This window comes from Choloepus didactylus, chromosome 2, assembly GCF_015220235.1.
Source record: "Choloepus didactylus isolate mChoDid1 chromosome 2, mChoDid1.pri, whole genome shotgun sequence".
NCBI lineage: Eukaryota > Metazoa > Chordata > Mammalia > Pilosa > Megalonychidae > Choloepus > Choloepus didactylus.
In genome coordinates this window covers 247,619,202-247,637,470 of record NC_051308.1, presented here as the reverse complement: position 1 = coordinate 247,637,470, position 18,269 = coordinate 247,619,202, and the positions used below count along the sequence as shown (strand labels likewise).

General features: G+C 45.0%; 1 protein-coding gene across 10 annotated transcripts in view; it reads left to right on the top strand.

The window, feature by feature from the left end:
• Positions 1–18,269, top strand: part of CFAP74 (cilia and flagella associated protein 74) — a 135,376-nt gene that overhangs the window by 88,815 nt on the left and 28,292 nt on the right. For all 10 annotated transcript variants that reach the window (XR_005215558.1, XR_005215560.1, XR_005215559.1 and 7 more), the window contains 2 exons: positions 447–609; positions 17,717–17,793. Coding sequence is in view for 7 of the 10 variants with exons in the window: in XM_037828817.1 (XP_037684745.1) it covers positions 447–609; positions 17,717–17,793 (240 nt within the window). In the remaining 3 variants the exon portion in view is untranslated. The remainder of the gene's footprint in view (positions 1–446; positions 610–17,716; positions 17,794–18,269) is intronic.

The following is an 18,269-nucleotide window of genomic DNA, read 5'->3' as shown; positions in this document are numbered from 1 at the left end:
GATGGGGGGAGGCAGGGGAGGGCTGCTGGGTGGAGGGGCGCTGGGAGGGCAGGGGGTGGGGGTCCTGGCCGGTGGCGAGTGCTGTGGGGCGAGGGTCGGGGCTGGAGCTCAGGGCGCAGAGCTGGTCAGGAGACCAGGGTGGCCTCGTGCTCAGGAGGAAGGGTCCACTGAGGCAGGGAAGGGGGAGACGGTGGAGCCGCCCCAGGCCGGGGTGCAGCGGGCCCTGCCAGAGCCCGGCCCCTGGGGGCTTCCAGGCGGGCCTGGGGCCTCAGGACATGCCGCCATAGCCTGGAGCCGGGCCGGGCGGTGGGCACAGTCCAGGGGGCCGGGCCAGCAGGAGCCAGCGGCCCCCAGCCCGGGACTCGGGCTCTTCCCTCGGGCCCGGGCAATGAGGAGCCCTGGAGGGCGAACAGATCGCCGAGTAGGGCTCGTGTTCTCTTCTGCAGGGCAGCTTCCTCATCTACGAAGACAAAGGCCTGTATGAGAAGGTCGTCCCGAGCCTCTCTGATCAGCAGCCGGAGGGCACCAAGTCCTCCCTCACGGACGGCCAGAGCCAGAGGGAGCCCGGGAAGCCGGGCAGCCGGGACCTGGGGGAGGGCCTTCCTGCGGGTGAGTGCCCGCCAGGCCCCTGCCGCCCCCTCCTGCCGCGACCCTGAGCTCTGGGCTCAAGGCCGAGGGTCCCAGGGGACAGCACCCAGAGCCATCGGAGCACGGCTTCGGGAGAAGCTGCCACTTGCGGGGCCAGTGTCCACCCAGGACAGCAACCCCCAGGGCGGTGACCCCCGGGACAGCGACCCCCAGGGCAGCAGCCTGGCCCCAGCGGTCTCAGGTTGTCCCGGGGCTTGCATGTTAAGTGGCAGTTGATAAGAAAATATTCCTCCATCCAGAGAGCACTGGTCGGAGCAGATTGCAGACGTGCGTCTGTACGTGAGCCGGCAGAGACAGAAGGAAACCCCTGGCTGTGGCCACACCTGGGGGGCTTGCCCTCCACCTGGAGCCTTTGAGGAGCACCCCGGGGTCCCTGGAGGTCTGGGGGCCGTGGCCTTTGTGTCTCTGTGGCTGGGTGGGTTGTTGGTTTTGCGTCGGCCACACGAGGCGTGTGTGACATGCGAGCAGTTAAAGAAGAATCGTGAAATGAGCTTAAGAAGGAAGAGGAATCAACTGCCTGTAAGCCCAGGTTCTCTCCGCCAACCCCCTTCAACCCGTGACCGTCGTCCACAATTTTTTTCATCATTTCCTTGCTTTTCCAGAAACCACTGGATTTCTCCTGATTTTAGGCTTTTACGGAGCTGTAACAAACATATTTTTCTGTGAACGGTTTCTGAGTTTCATCCATGTACAAGTGAGCGAGCGCCTTTGTCTTCACCACCGGAAGCTGTTGCCGTTTGTGACTCTGCTTGAGTGGCGGTGTCCTGCCCGGGGGTGCGCGGGGGGTTCCCAGGCCCCAGCCGTCGCTGCCGGGTGAACCCCGGGAGTCTCCTCGCTGCCTCGGGGGGCATGTGCGCCTTCACTTGATCAGCTAAAGCCAAACTGTTCTCCCCAGCAACGAGGAAGACCGCGCCGTCCAGTGTGGCAACCGCGATGGCAAAAACGCGGCTCCCCTCCACGCCGGGGGCATTTCGAGGCTCAGAAGCAGCACGTGGTGGTGGCTGCGTCTCCAGGCCGCCCGGAGGTGGCGCACCCCAGCATCACGGAGCGTCCTGCGGTGCACTGCGGGATGCGACGTCCCCCAGGGCGTCCGGCTGTCTGGCTGTGTCGGCCGCGGAGTCTGCACAGGGCACAGGGTGGGGGGGCGTTGACGCCTCCCCGGGGCCACGAAGCAGCACGCCTGCACGTGTGTCCACTGTGTGTACTTCCTTTCGCGTGACGTGTCTGTTACGGTCTTTCACCCATCTTTCTGTAGGATGGTTAGTCTCATCCTTGTGTGGTTGTAGGAGTTCTTTCTGTAGCTTGGGTATTGACCCTTTGCTGGTTGTGTGTGTCGCACACGTTGCCTCCGTGTTTGTGGCTCGTCTTCTTACTCTTTATGACATCTCATGTTCAATCAAAGTTTTTAATTTTGATATTTGCAAATATATGTCTTTTATTTGAGGTTTAGGTTTCTTGTGCCTTTTTAGTAAATTTTTTCCCTATCCCGAAGTCATAGAGACGTTTTCCTATTTCTTTCTTTCGGCGTTACCGTTTTAGCTTTTATGTTCAGGTTCCACCTGGAGTTCATGCCATGTTTGGTGTGGGGTGTGGACTGAGGGTCTTTTTTTCCATGTGGACATCCAGTTGTCCCTGCAACGTGTCTTGGAAAGACACTCCTTTCCTCAAAAGACTTGGCATCTTTGTCGCCGATCAGCTGACTGTGTCGGGCAGGTCTCTTTCAGGGTTCTTGGCCCCAATTGGTTGATCCATTTATTCTCCCCGTGCCGGCCCCACGCTGTCTTCACTCTGGATTGTTGGGGCTTTAGTGAGTCTTCAAGAGTGCTTGGGATATTTTAGGTCCTTTGTATTTCCACGTATATTATAGAATTGATTTTCACATTTCTCCAAAGAACCCTGGCATGAGCCTGGCTGGCAGTCATGGTGGTTTGGATCTGGGTGTGCACCAGAGGGCACGTTCTCAGCCTAATCCACTCCCGTGAACCACTGTGTGTGGGACCTCTGGGTGAGGAGACTTCAGCTAAGGTGGGGCCCCCTCGATGGGGATGGTTCTTAATCCTGTGACTGGAGTTCTTTACAGCAGAAAGAAATTCAGACAGAGAGAGAGAGAGCCACAGCGGGAGCAGCCAGAAGCAGAAGTCAGCGGAACCCAGACGAGAAGGGAGAGGCCAGGCCAGGCCACCGTGTGCACCGCCCCGGGGCAGAGGAGCGCAGGACCCAGGTGGACGGCTGCCCCCGAATGCCAGCCTTCAGGAAGAAAGCATCGCCTCGACGTGGCCTTGGTCCCGGCCTCAGAACCGTGTGCTGGTAAATTCTTGTTGAAGCCGACACACTGCCTGGAGCTTGCTTGAGCCACCCCGAAAACTAAAACAGCGTAGCCTTGTGTGTGTGCACCAACTTGGGGAGAATTGGCATCCAACAGTGTTGTCTTTCACTTCATGAGCATGACGTATCTTCCCGTTTAGCTGGGTCTTCATTCAGTTTTTTCCGCAGTGTTTTATAGTTCATGGTATAGAGGTCTTACACATTTTTGGTTAAATTTATTCTGAATATTTTATGCCTATGATACTATTGTAAATGGAATTGACATTTTATTTCATTTTCAAGATTTTGATGCTTGGATATAAAGAATACAGTTGGAATTTTGTATTTTAACCTTATATCCTTGAAGTTTACTAAATTGTTTTGGTAGATTCCTTAAGATTTTCTACAAACAATCATCTATCAAGAGAGATAGTCTTAATTCTTCCTTTCCAATCCGGATGCCTTTTCTTTTTCTTACCTTAGTGCACTGGCTGGGACCATCAATATAATGTTAGATGGAAGTGGGAGAGTTGATCTTCTCACCTTGTCCAAATCTAAGATGGGGAAATTCAGTATTTCATGTTAAATATGCTGTTAGTTGTAGGGTTTGTGTGTGTGTGTGTGTGTGTGTGTGTGTGTGTGTGTGTGTGCGCGCGTGTGCCATTTATCAGATTGAGGACACTCCCTTCTATTCCTAATTTGATGAGTTTTTTTAAAATCCTGAATGTGTGTTGGATTTTGTCAAATTCTTTTTTAACATCTATTGAGATGATTGTATGTTTTTTTTCTTTTTTACTCTTGTCAATTTACTGTCATTGATTGGTTTTCAAATGTCAAAGCAACGTCATGTAGTCCTAATGTATCAACTTAGTCCTAATGTATCATCCATTCAACATATTTCTGAATTTGACTTGCTAATATGTTGTTAGAGATTTTTGTCTGTATACTCACAAGGGTTTGGGCTGTCATTTTCTCTCTTGGTGATGCTTTGTCAAGCTTTAGTATCAGAGTCATGCTGGATTCAAAAAGCGAATTGGAAAGTGTTTCCTTGGCACCTCCCTCCCCCATTTTCTGATAAAGTTTGTGTCAAATTAGTGTCATTTCTTAAACATTGACAGCATTGAACAGTGAAACCATCTGGACATGGATTTTTTGGTGTGTGGTGAGTGAAAAGTTTTTGATAACTAAATTCAATTTCTTTGAAAGATAATAGGACTATTCAGATTTTTCTATTCATCTAAATTGTTAAATTTATTGGCAGAAAACTCATATTGTTCTTTTATTGCCCTCTTAATATCTGTAGGTTCTGTATTGAAATTCTCTTTTCATTTCCCAATTGGTCATTGTGTTCTCTGTTTTTTTTTTTTTTTTTTTTTCTTGATCCATATAGCTGTGGCATTTCCAATTTCATCAATCTTTTTAAGAAACAGCTGTTCGCTTTGCTGATTTTATAGTTTTTCTGTTTCACTGATTCCTGCCACCTGCATTATTTCCTTCCTTCCACTTACTTTAGGGTTGCTTTGCTCTTAAGGTTAAAAAGCTAGAAAATTAGGGAACTTTCTAATATTAGGTCACTTTCTTCTTTTAGAAGATAAGCACTTTAAAGCTATAGGTTTCTCTCTAAGCACTGTTTTAGCTAAATCTCAGAAATTTTTTTGTTGTCTTTCATTATCATTCAATTTGAAGATTTTTAATTCCCCTTGTGATTTCTTATGTGACTCTTGGGTTATTTAGAAGTGTGTTGTTTAATTTCCAAATATATGAAATTTGCTTAGATAACTTAATGTTACTGATTTCTAATTAAATGTCATTGTGCTCAGAAAGCATATTCTATATGATTTCAATTTTTTTAAATTTATCAAGGCTTGTTTTTGTGGCCTGGGTCTATCACAGTTAACATGTCGTGTGCATTCTGTAGTTGCTGGATGGAGTGTTCTCTATGTGCCAACCAGATCAAGGTGTTTGGTATGTTATTCAGATCTTCTGTGTCTTCATTGATTTTTTTTTAATAAGAAATTTTATTTTGAGATAAATTCAAACTTACAGGAACAGTTGCAAAAACAGTACAAACCCCTTACACAGAACTCCAGCATACCCCGACCCCCCTCCCCCGATACCCCGATCCACCACCTTTAACATCCTGTCACACCACCATTTCTTTCTTTCCCTCCCTCCCTATCATCCATCATCTATTGCTCTGTCTTCTGAACATATGAGAGCAAGCTGCACACATCCTTGAACAAACACTATAATTCACATATACCTTTCCCATAAACAAGAACATTCTTTTATGCAATCCCATTAAACGCAGCTAAGAAGTTCAAGAAATTCAACCTTGATACAAAGCTTACATTCGATATTTCCTTTTTTTTTTTTCCTTATGTCCCATTTGTGTTCCTTTGAGCCTCCTGTCCTCCATCCTCATATCCCATCCAGGATCATCCTTGGCATTTAATTGTCATTATCTATTTAGACTGTCTTTTTTTTTTCAACTGTGGAAACATATATACAGTCTAAATCTCCCCGTTCCACCCCTCCTAGCATTCCAATAGTGGAATTAATCACATTTAGAATGTTGCAATGCTATCACCTTCCCACCAGCCCTTTCTAGACATTTCCCTTCGCCCCAAACAGAAACCCTACACTCATTTCTTAACTCCCCATTGCCCCTTCCCCCACTTCTCGGAACCCCTACTCTACTTTTCATCTCTATGGTCATATTCTCCGATACTTTCTTTGTGTTTACCATGGGGCTTAAATTTAACATCTTAAATCTATAACAATCTTGTTTTTCTTTGATACCAACTTAATTTCAATATGACACATAAACTATGTTCCTATACTCCCTCATTCCCCCACTTTTATGTAGTTCTTGTCAAAAATTACATATTTTTACATTGAGTTCAAAATCACTGATTTATCATTACAGTTTGTGTATTTTAGATCCTGTAGGAAGTAAATAGTGGAGTTACAATTCAAAAATACAGTAGTATTGGTATTTATATTTACCATGTGATCTTTAGTGGTACCCTTTATTTCTTCATGTAGTTTCAGTCAATTGTTTAGTGTCCCTTCCTTTCAGCCTGCTCAACTCCCTTTAGCAATTCTTATAGGACTGATCTACTGGTGATGAAGTCCCTCAGCTGTTTTCTCTGTTGGTAGGGCTCCCTTTAGTATCTGAAGTAGGGCAGGTCTTTTATTAGCAAAATCTCTCAGCATTTATTTGTCTGTGAAAAATTTAAGCTCTCCCTCAAATTTGGAGACCTTTGCTGTATAAAGTATTCTTGGTTGGAAACTTTTCTCTCTCAGAATTTTAAATATGTCATGCCACTGCCTTCTTGCCTCCATGGTGGCTGCTGAATAGTCACTACTTAGTCTTATGTTGTTTCCTTTGTGTGTGGTGAATTGCTTTTCTCTTGCTGCTTTCAGAACTTGCTCCTTCTCTTCAGTATTTGACAGTCTGATCAGAATATGTCTTGGAGTGGGTTTATTTGGATTTATTCTATTTGGAGTTTGCTGGGCATTTATGCTTTGTGTATTTATATTGTGTAGAAGGTTTGCGAAGTTTTCCCCAACAATTTATTTGAATACTCTTTCTAGACCTTTACCCTTCTCCTCCCCTTCTGGGACACCAACGAGTCTTAAATTTGGCCATTTTATTTTATCTATTATATCCCTGAGATCCGTTTCGATTTTTTTGATTTTTTCCCCATTCTTTCTTTTGTTCTTTCATTTTCCGTTCTGTGGTCCTCAAGGAGGGTGAGTTGTTGTTCAGCTTCCTCTAATCTTGTATTATGAGTATCCAGAGTCTTTTTAATTTGGCCAATAGTTTATTTCCATAAGATCTTCTATTTTTTTATTTATTCTTGCAATTTCTTCTTTATGCTCTTCTAGGGTCTTCTTTATGTCCTTTATGTCCTGTGCCATGCTCTTCTTCATGTCCTTTATATCCTGAGCCATGCTCTTGTTGCCTGTCTGTAATTCTTTGATTAATTGTGCCAAATACTGTGTCTCTTCTGATCTTTTGATTTGGGTGTTTGGGTTTGGGTTCTCCATATTGTCTGGTTTTATCATACGCTTTAAGATTTTCTGTTGTTTTTGGGCTCTTGGCATTTGCTTTACTTGGTCCCTGATTTGTCTTATCTACAGCTTGGTGGCGTACACTTTAACTAACCAGCAGATGGCGTCCGTGAGTCACCTGTTCCCCTCAAGTCAGTTCTCCCCAGCTTCGTCTTTGTGGTGTGTGGGGGTCTGATTCTTGTGGGGTCCAATTAGTGCACTAAGTTGGGGTGTGCTGTTGGTGCTGTCCGCCCTGAATGTGGGGCATGTGTCTGAGCGGTTGGGGAGGCAGGGCAGCTTTAATAATCAAACCTCCCAGGTGTCCCCGGAGATTCAAGGCTGCTCTCTGCCGCTGACCCACAAGTCCTTGGTATTCGCGTAGGGTCCCTGGGATTTCCGAGTGGTTCCCCCTTCCCAGCTGTGCTCTTCCAGGACCTCTGCTGAGGGAGGGACACGCCACGTCACTAGTGCACGCCGGCCCTCCAGGGAAGCCCTGGGCCACTGGGCCGTGCCGGGGCGCTCCCAGCCTGCTTTAAAGATGGTTGAATGGGAACGCGTTAACTTCCCCCTTTTTGCACAGCTCCGCCCTCCCAGCTCCGGACAATCAGCCGTGGGTGTATTAAAGGCCACTGTCCACGGCCGATATTGTGACTTGTGTGCAGTGCTGCGGGAAAGATTCCCCATCACACTGGGATTCTTGCCACGGCTCTGGGCTGTATGTCTGGCCCTGGGTAGGAGCGTTCCCCGCCCACTGGGGAGGTGGCTACAAGGAATGCGGTTTTTTTTTTCTCCTTTTGGCTCCCCTCTGGTCCTCTGGTCTCGAGACAATCAGCAGCGGGTGTGGGAAGGGCTATCCTCCATGCCAGACACCAAGGCGTTAGCCCAGCCCGCTCCCGCCGTGCTTCACTGTGTGGCTCCCTATCGTATCTGCAGCCACTCCCAGGCTTTTTTGTTTTGAAGAACTAGTCAGTCTCCAAACGCCAGCCCACCGTTTCCCCACACCGCAGCGCAGCCACGGGACTTTCAGCCGACTCACTCACTCGTTTCAGAATGCAGACTCCGGGTTTCACCAAATGCACATTCCCTGTGGATTTAGCAGACCTTGTCCGGCTGGTGCATCGCTGGCAGTGGTGTTCTGGGTCACTTTCTGGTTTTTATCTAGTATTTTTCATGGAGGTGTTTTTTTGCCCTGTCTCACCTAGCCGCCATCTTAGGTTCTCTCTTCATTGATTTTCTTCCTGGTCTAGTTGCACAGAGATGGGCATAAAAATATCTTAATTGTAATTGTGCATTATCTATTTTTCCCTTTTAGTCTGTCCATTTTGAAGCTATGTTATTAAATATATTTACATTTATAACTGTTATATCTTCCTGATTGCTTCTTTTACCATTATTAAATGTTTCTCCTTATCTCTTATAATACTCTGTGTCTTAATGTCTAATTAACTGCTATTAACCTAACCACTCCAGACTTCTTATGCTTACTGTTTTCTTGGTGTATCTTTTTTCATCCAATCATTTTCAACCTCTCTGTATATTTCTTTTTTTAATGCATTTTTATTGTGAACTTTGACATATATACATAACAGTGATAACTTTCAAAGTGCAATTTAACAAGTAGTTAGAGAACAAATTTCAAAGAATGTCATGGGTGACAGTTCCACAACTTTGGCCATTTCCATTATTGTAAAATATAACATACATCCAGAAAGCTGTTACCTTTCAATGTACAGCTCAACAAGCAGTCAAATAGGTAATCTCAAAAATTGTTATGGGTTTCAGTTCCACAGTTTCAGTTCTTTCCTTATTGTGCAATATAGGGGATATACAGAAAGGTGAAGATCTTCAAAGCACAATTAACAAATAGCTACAGAGCAAATTTCCAAGGATGCTGTAGCCTTCAGTTCACCCTGTCATTTCCCTCCTTCCAGCTATTCCAACACCCCAGCATCTAAAATACATACACACTGTTCTAGTTTGCTCATGCTGCGGAACGCAAAACACCCGAGACGGATTGGCTTTTATAAAAAGGGGGTTTATTTGGCTACACAGTTACAGTCTTAAGGCCATAAAGTGTCCAAGGTAACACATCAGCAATAGGGTACCTTCACTGGAGGATGGCCAGTGGTGTCTGGAAAATCTTTATTAGCTGGGAAGGCACGTGGCTGGTGTCTGCTCCAAAGTTCTGGTTTCAAAATGGCTTTCTCCCAGGATGTTCCTCTCTAGCAAGCTTACTCCTCTTCAAAACATCACTCACAGCTGCACTGAGTTCCTTCTCTTTGAGTCAGCTCATCTATATGGCTCCACTGATCAAGTCCCACCCTGAAAGGGTGGGGCCATGACTCCATGGAAATATCCCATCAGAGTCATCACCCACAGCTGGGTGGGGCACATTCCAAAGAAACACTCAAAGAAATCTAATCAAAACTGATAACATCTGCCCACAAGACTACATCAAAGATAATGGCGTTTGGGGGACACAATACATTCAAACTGGCACACATACATTTATATATACACATATATGTGTGTGTATATATATTATTTCAGTATTCATAGACCTTTGTTAAATCTTACCTTGTTTATTGTAACCCTTTCCTCTCACGTAATCTCTTTTTCCATCTTCAGGGGTGTCTAGGCAGTGAGCACCCTAAGTTCATATTGAAAGGGGGTGTCAACAGGGTGGGGAAGGGGGCTGCATCTGATAGTTGATCTTAAAGAGGATGTTGCCTCTGGGTTTTAGGACTTGTCTGGCATAGGAACACTCTGGTGGATTTAAGTTTCTGAGAGATAAAGCCTAGTGAGTGAATCTTTTATAGAATCTCAGGTAGGAACTTAGGTATTTGGGGACTACTTTTGGTAAGGCCATGGCATACTGTGGCCATTTGGGGTGTCTAGCTGGAGCTTGCATAAGACAAACCTCCAGGATAGCCTCTCGACCCTATTTGGGATCTCTCAGCCACTGTGACCTCAGCTTGTTGCCTCTTTTTTTCCCCCTTTTTGGTCAAGCAGGCATTTTCAATCCCTCACTGCTAGGGCCAGGCTCATTCCTGGGAGTCATGTCCCACGTCGCCAGGGAGATTCATTCCCCTGGGAGTCATGTCCCTTGTGGAGGGGAGGGTGATGAATTTATTTGCCAAGTTGGGCTTAGAGTGTGTATTTCTATTTAAAGTGCCTCTCTGATAGGCAAGCATATAATCAGGTCTTGTGTTTGTTTTTTTAACCCATTCTGACTATCTCTGCCTTTTATTAGAGTGTTTAGTACATTTATATTTCCTATAATTATTGATATGGTTGGATTCAGGTTGCCACGTTACTGTTTCTTTTCTGTTTATCCAATCTGTGTTTCCTGCTGTTTTTCCACTTTTCCAGTCTTCTTCTGGGTTAACTGAGTATTTTTTAGAATTCCATTTTAATTTGTCTGTTGGGTATTTAGCAGTTCTCTCTGTACTTTTTAATAGCTGATCTAGGGATTACAATATACATCAACTCCTTATAGTCTATTTATGGTTAAAATTGTACCACTTCACATAAAAATATAAGAGCCTTGTGATTATATGGGCCCATTTATAACCCCCACCCTTTATGCTGTGCTTGTCATATAAATTACAGCTCCATACATTATAAGCACTACAATACATTGCTATAAGTTTTCCTTAAATACTTTTATGCATTATAAAGAAATTGAGAGAAAAAATAATAGTCTTTTGCATTTAACCAGATATGTACCATTTCTGATGCTTTTCCTTTTTTTCTGATGATCCAGGTTTCCATCTGCTATCATTTCTCTTTAGCCTCTGACATTTATAATAATTTAGGTCTCCTTGTAATGAATGCACTTAGTTTTCCTTTATCTAAAAGTATCTTTATGTCACTTTCCTTTTTGAAGAATGTTTTTGCTGGATATAGAATTTGGGGTTGGCATCGTTTTTTCCCAGCACTTTAAAAATGTTATTCCACTGTCTTCTGGCCTCCACTGTACCTACTGGGAAGTCAGTAGTTATTTGTATTATTATCCCTCTGTATGGAATGTGTCTTTTTTCCCTCTGGCTGCTTTCAAGATTTTCTCTTCATATTTGGCTTCCAGAAGTTTTACTACAATCTACCTAAGTATGGTTTTCTTTGTATTTATCCTTCTCAGTGTTACTTGGGCTTCTCAAAGCTGTAAGAGATTATCTTTAACAAAATTTGGAAAGTTTTTCTTTGTTTGTTTATATACATTTTTATTGTGAAATTTAACATATGTACGTAACAGTAATAACTATCAAAGTATGAAAATCTGGGAAGTTTTAACTATTATTTTTTGAAATATTTTTTCTACACTATTCTAGCTCTCTTCTCCTTCTGGGACTCCATTTAAACATATTAAGAGCTTTTGATATTGCCCTGTGAGATCCTGAGGCTCTGTTCATTGGTCTTTGATCATTTTTCTTTCTGTTTTTCAGATTGGGTAATTTCTCATGTTTCTTTGAGGCCACTGACTCTTCTGTCATCTCCAATTCAGCTGCCACCCAGTGAATTTATTTCAGTTCATGTATTTTTTAGTTCTAAAATTTTCATTTTGTTCTTTTTTATAGTTCTATTTCTCTGCTAAAGTTTCTATTTGCATTAGTTCAGGGTTCTCTAGGGAAACAGAACTGACAGGATATGTACAATTTAAATACAAAGAGATTATTCTAGGAATTGGTTAACGTGACTGTGGGGATGGGCAAGTCCAAATTCCATAGGGCAGGCAGCAAGCTGGGAACTTCAATGAAGGTTTTCAGCGAATTCCCCAGGAAAAGCTGGAAGGCTGAAGTGGATATGGAAATTCTCCCTTCCGACTGCTGAAGTCATCACTTCTCCTTTTAAGACCCTCAACAGATTGGATGAGATTTCTCTCATTGTTGAGGCAATCTACTGAGTTGATTGTAGATGTAATCAGCCATAGATGCAATCAATTTATTGATTATTTAAGTCCATGAAATATCCTCACAGTAACTCTCAGGCCAGTGCTTGCTTGACCCAACAACTGGACACCATGACTTGGCCAAGTTGACACATGAACTTAACCATCACACCATTTGTTCATGCATTACATGCACATTTTCTTTCACATCTTTGAGCATAACTCTAATAGCTGCTTGAAAATCCTCATCCAACAGCTATGTCATCTCAAACTCAGTCTTCATTGATTGCCTTTCCTCTTGAGAGTGAATCACATTTTTCTGTTTTTTCTGTTTTTTTTTCCTTATGTCTAATAATTTTGGATTGTATCCTGGGCATTGTGAATGATATATTGTAGACATTCTGGCTTAATATTCACTTGAAGATTTGTTTATTTTTGTTCTAGTGGGCCATTAATTTGGCTGAACTCAAACTTCAAATTCTGTCTTTCCTGTATCAGACAGCAGCTAAAATTTCTGTTCAGTTCTTTTAGCTCGAGCTAGGGTGATTCAAGTATGTCCTGTGCATGCAGAATTCAGCAGTCAGAACAGAGATTTTGAGCACATTTTAGAACTCTCCTTCTATGACTCTCCCCTTTCCAGGATTTCCCTCCTTACTTTCCAGCTAATTCACTTATCATCCTGAACTCTGTCCTCTGGTTCTTAAAGCCAGCAAGACCATGAGTTTTCTTCCTAAGTTTTAGCTGTCCAGCATGGCACTGAGTGTGGCCTTCCACCAGGGTAAAATCCTTAAAAATGGGAAATTTACTGTTTTAGTTAACTGGCTCTTAAAACAAATGCCATACAGTGTGTTGGCTTGACAGCAGGAATTTATTGGCTCCTGGTTTCAGAGGCTGGAAGGCTTGTTTCCTTCTGGGGTTGGTGTCTTCTAGCTGCCAGCAGCCTCTGAGGCTCTGTGACTTTTCTGTCATGTGGCGATGCACACAGCAGCATCTTCTCCCTTCCCTTCCATGGTCCGCTGACTTCCCATTTCCATCTGCTCCCCAGGACTTCTCCCTGGGTCCAATTTCCTTTGCTTATTTAGGCTTCAGCCATATTGGATTAAGGCCTGCCCTCGTTCAGTCTGGCACCCCTAACTAAGAACATCTTCAGAGGCCCTGTTTACAAATGGGTTCTCATCCACAGAACCAGGGTTGGGACCTGAACACGCCTTCTGTGTTGGGAGTCCCCAACACTCCCTCAGTGTCATTTCCTCTTTCCAAGTGTAGAGCCTCCTCTGGGCTTGCCTGCTTTTGGTTTCTCTCGTGCCATCGAGAAGCCCCACTCACCACGCTGACAGCTGACAAATACCAGGCTGCTCTGACAAATACCACACAGTGTACTGGCTTAATCAGCAGGAATTTATTGGCTGTGGTTTCGGGGGCTGGAAGGCCTGCTCCCCCTGGGGTCGGTTAGTGTTCGGGCTGGCCGGCGATCCTTGGGTTCCTTGGCGTTCCCGTCACATGGCCGCGTCCTCTCCTTTCTCTCCTGGCTTCCGGCGCCTCCCCAAGGGTTAGGGTTAGGACCTGAACTTGCCTTTTGTGGAGGCCATGATTCACTCCCCAGAGGTTGTCCTCTGTTTGGATTGGTCTGATTGAAGCTCCTCTTTAATTATAGGAATAAGTCTGAAAGGACGATGGGAGACAGGATGGCATTGTTTTATGAGGTATACCCAAGAATCCTGCTTTTTCAACGTGCCAGGCAGCTTTGCTGATGAACGAGTGTGTGGCCCATCTGTGGAGGTTGTGTCTGTGCTTGTAAAGAATGTGTATTTTCCATTTGTTGGGCAGTGTTCTATATATGTCCATTAGTTCAGGTTTTTTAATCATAAATCTTCTCAATCCTTTTGTCTCCTTTATATGTCAGTTGGAGGGACAGTCATTAAAATCTGCTGTAATATGGGTTTGTCAATTTCTCTTTACGGTTGTGTCAGTTTTGCTGCATGTATTTTGAAACTATGATGTTCATGGTGCATTGATTGCTTTGGTATCCTGGTGAATTGAATCATTTATTAATCTATAGTGACCTTATCTTTTGTAATTCTTTTTGCCTTAAAATCCATCATTAATATTCCAGCTTTCTTTTGTTTGGTAAATTTTTGCCTTGTATATATTTTTTCATACTTTTTTAAAAGGTCTTTCTGTTTCTTTATATTTTAGATGTGTCTCTTTCAAACAGCCTGCAGCTAGATTTTGTCTATTTTGTTAGTCTGACAATATTTTATTTTTTCTGGAGCATTTATCTATGTAAGTTTATTGTGGCTATTGGTATATCTAGCTCTATTCCTACTACCTTGTTTTGTGCTTTATACTGGTCCTGCTTTTTAAATTTTTGTTTTCTGGCATTTTCTCCTCTTTCCTTCTTTTCTTCTCTACTAATTAGAAAATCCCCTAGTCTTTTAAAGTGGCAGCAAAGCAGAGAACCCTGCCCTGACGTAACTATGTCTTAGCATCCTTGCCAGAGGTAGATCGTCACAGGCTGGAAGGGCGCTGCAAACTTCCAGAGTGAACCTGCTGCCTCTGTGTTTCTCTTCTATTCCAGGAAAACATCTTTCAAAATAGACAATTGTGTTTCCTGTGAGGGTGGTGGACAGTAAAAAGTTTGCGGCCTTGCCCTTCTGCCTGGTCATGGACCCGGCGCTGCCCCCAGCAGCCCCACCTCGCGGAGGTGACCCCCACCCACCCCTGCTTCTGTGAAATTGAAGTCTCCTGGGTTTGTTTTGGGGCGTGGAGGGTCACGGGAGATCTCTCAGCAGCAGCCCAGCTTCCAGCATCCCGAGACCTTGTGAGGCGGGAGCACGGGACATGCTAGAAACAAGCCCCCGAGGCGTCCCGCCGGAGAGCAAGAGCCACGTGGAGCCCTCAGAGGGCTGCACACAAGTCAGAGACGGGGAGGAAATGGCAAGCATGCGTTTCTTCCCCCTTGGCTCTAGGGGGGGATCTCTCTCTTAAGAATGTAAAACCACAAGCTAGTCCTCATGTGGGTTTGCAGCCTGGATTCTTGCTACCTGCGTGATCCAGAATACCTCGAGCAGAGAATTTAATTGAAAGTGGCCCAGGTTGGAAACGACCAGAGCAGATGCAAACCCACTCCAGGAAAATGTAGCTTCAACTCAGAACTCAAAGAAACCAAGAAACACGAGCTCACAGTCAAAAATCGCTCAGCATCTTTGTCAAAATACTAGCAAATGAATCCAGCAATATGTAAAAAGGATCATACATCATAAGCCAGTGGGGTTTGTCGTCAGGATGCAAGCCTGGTTCAGCCTTCAGAAATTGCTCAAGGAGAGTGATGTCACCAAGAAGACAGAGTGGGACGCTCCAGGGATCTGTTCCCCCTCAGAATCTCTAAACAACTGGCAAACACTCTTTCTGAAAGCTCTGGAAAAGAGTTAAAGGACTGCAGTAACTGGGTGAGCAGTGACTCAAGAAAAAGAGAGCTTAGAAATGGCAGAAAATCCTTGAGGCACCCATTCCGGCCCCTCTCGCATTCCCTCCCTGGCGTGGGGAGGGGTCAGCCTGCTCTTGCAGTTCAGGTCTCTGGCCCCATTGAAGGGGGATGTGGAGTAACCCCTATTGTACCCTGAGGTGCAGGTGGCCTGTGCCAGTCTATCTGGTGGCAGCCTGAAGGGCTGATCCAGGATATTTGTCTCTAGCTCATCATCCCAGAACTTGCCCTTGATGCAGAAGCAGTTTGCAGATAGCTAAATTAGTATAATGAACAATCAAGTTGCACTGGTCTGGGGCAAAGGATTATCAGCTCTAAGACAAATAGGGTGCCCGGGACTAGGAGGAAAGACTATCTCTTGGGCAGAAGAGGGGTCATTCAGGTCCCTGTAAACGGGGGAATTCCTAAGGTCCTGAGCGCACGCCCAAGACAAGATGCTCAGAAAAGGCTGGCGAGAACCCTACACTTGTGCCATGGGCTACTCCTCAGGTTCATTGTCAGGGCACTGTGATGGTTGAGCTCACGTGTCAACATGGCTGTGTTATGGAGTCCAGTTTCCTGGTCAAGGAAGCACTGGCCTGATTGTTACTGTGAGGACATTTCACGATTTAAATCATCAGTAATTTGATTGCATCTTATCTATGGCTGATTACATCTACAGTCAACTGAGGAGATGGCCTTCAACAAGGAGAAGGCCCTAAAAGGATAAGTGATGGTTTCAGCAGTCAGAAGGGAGAATTTCCTTATCCACTTCAGCCAGTCACCTTCTGCTGGGGAATTCATCAGAAACCTTCAGTGGAGTCTCCCAGCTTATGGCCTGCCTATGGAATTTGGACTTACCTATCCCCACAGTCACATTAGACAATTCTTATAAAAAATCTCTTAATATGTACATGTTTTTCTAGAGAACCCTGACTAATACAGATGGCTAAGGCCTGAAAGAGAGCACCAGCCAACTCAGAGCCAGTCTACAAAGACTGCGAAAGGTATTTGATTGGTTGGTTGGTTGTTTTTGTTTTGTTTTTGGCATTAAAGGAAATCTCTGTATCACACTAGCTGGATATAAACTTAAGGAACAGACACCTCAGGAACTATTTAAACACATTAAACTATTAAAATGTTCAGTGAACAACAAAAGATCACAAAACATACAAAGAAACAGGAAATGATGCTCCATCCAAAGGAGCAAGATAAAACATCGGAAGCCATCCACATAGAATACCAGGCCTGGGACATAACAGACAAAGACTTTTGAAATGGTCTTAAATATGCTCAACTAGCTAAAGGAAAATATGGACAAAGAACTAAAGGAAATCAAGAAAATTATAAACATACCAAGTATTTTAATAAATAGAAATTATAAAAACAAGCCAAACAGAATTACTGCTTGGAATTATTATTCCTTAATAGAAAGAAATGGAAAAAAAATCACTCCACACACAGAGAAAAAACAGAGATCATGGTAATCTTGCATGTTTCAGATGTTGAAATTACTAGATATAAAAAATAAAATAAGTTTGTTTGATACATTGAAAAATAAGAGGGGCTTGAAAAGATTATGGAGGAACAAGATCCAGTGGATCTGAAAATGAACTAAGCAAAACTTCTAGAAGTAAAAATAACATGACTTAACAGTGAAATCTTGATCAGTGTGTCAAAGTGCAGATTAGATGTTGCTGAAGAGAGAATTAGTGACATAGAAGATAGACCCAGAGAAATTATTTGAATGCAAACAGAGTGACAGAAATGGAATCATGAAATAAATGGTAAGAGCCATTGAGGACAGAATGAAGAAGGGTTAATACTGTCTCTTGGAGTCAGGAGAAAAGGCAATATTTGAAGAGATACTTGCTGAGAATTTTTTAAAATGTTAAAACACACCTAAATTCAGATCTAGGAATTGAGCACATATCTAATCTATGACTGACAGGTAGAGCACAAGAATGAAATGTAACACATGGAGCAGAAAAAATGGGACACATAATTAAAGAGACTTTCCTAATTATTAAAAGGGACTTCCCTGAGCCACCCCCAGAAGGGCACCCTGTCTCCACTTCCTCTCCTGGAGGGGCCTTCAGATAACCCCAGGGAGGGGAGGAGGGGGGAGGGGCTTTTCCAGAACCCTCTCTGGGAGCACTGTTTGCACACTCAGCACCACTGCCAGGGCAGGCAAGGCTGAGGGGGCTCTGTAAGAGAGGGGCCCCCCCAGAGCTCCCCGAGGGCCCTCAGCTCGCTCTGTTGAGAAGGAACAAGCTTCTAGAGAGTGTGATGGGGGTGGGGGTCTCTGTGGGGCCAGAGCCGACTCTCACATCTGGGTGCCTCTCCTCTTCCAGAGCCAGAGAGAACAATCTTGACCCCCGTCACGGAGATGCCACCCTGTGAGGAGCAGACGGAGATCACACTGGGGGAGGTCAGCAAGCCCCAGGCCCAGGGCCCTGCTCCCCAGGGGGCACCCCACCCCCCGGCCACCCCCTCCCAGAACAGGCTCCAGGGCCAGGGCGCAGGGGCCGTGCGGGGTGAGGGGCGAGGGCTAGCTTGGAGAAGGCAGGGCTGCCTGGCCTGATGCCACGTTCCCGGGGTGGGGACGCAGGGGAAGTGGGGGCTTGGGCAGGCACACGTGCCCGTGGTGGGCAGGAGAGGAGCATTGGGGGGAGTGTGGGAATTTGTGAAGGAGGGGGATGCTGGGGCCATGGACACGCCTGGGTGGGGGCCAGGCCCAGGCTGTGAGCCACACAGCTGTCACCTCCCCAGGGCAAGGCCCAGCCCGGGCAGAGCCTCTGCGTTCGTTCCTGTCACCATTCTGTCTCACCTGGCAGTCACATGGCCCGTGATGGCCGTCCGTGGACGGCACCTTAATCAGAACTGAGAAGCCCGGCCGGCTCTTTC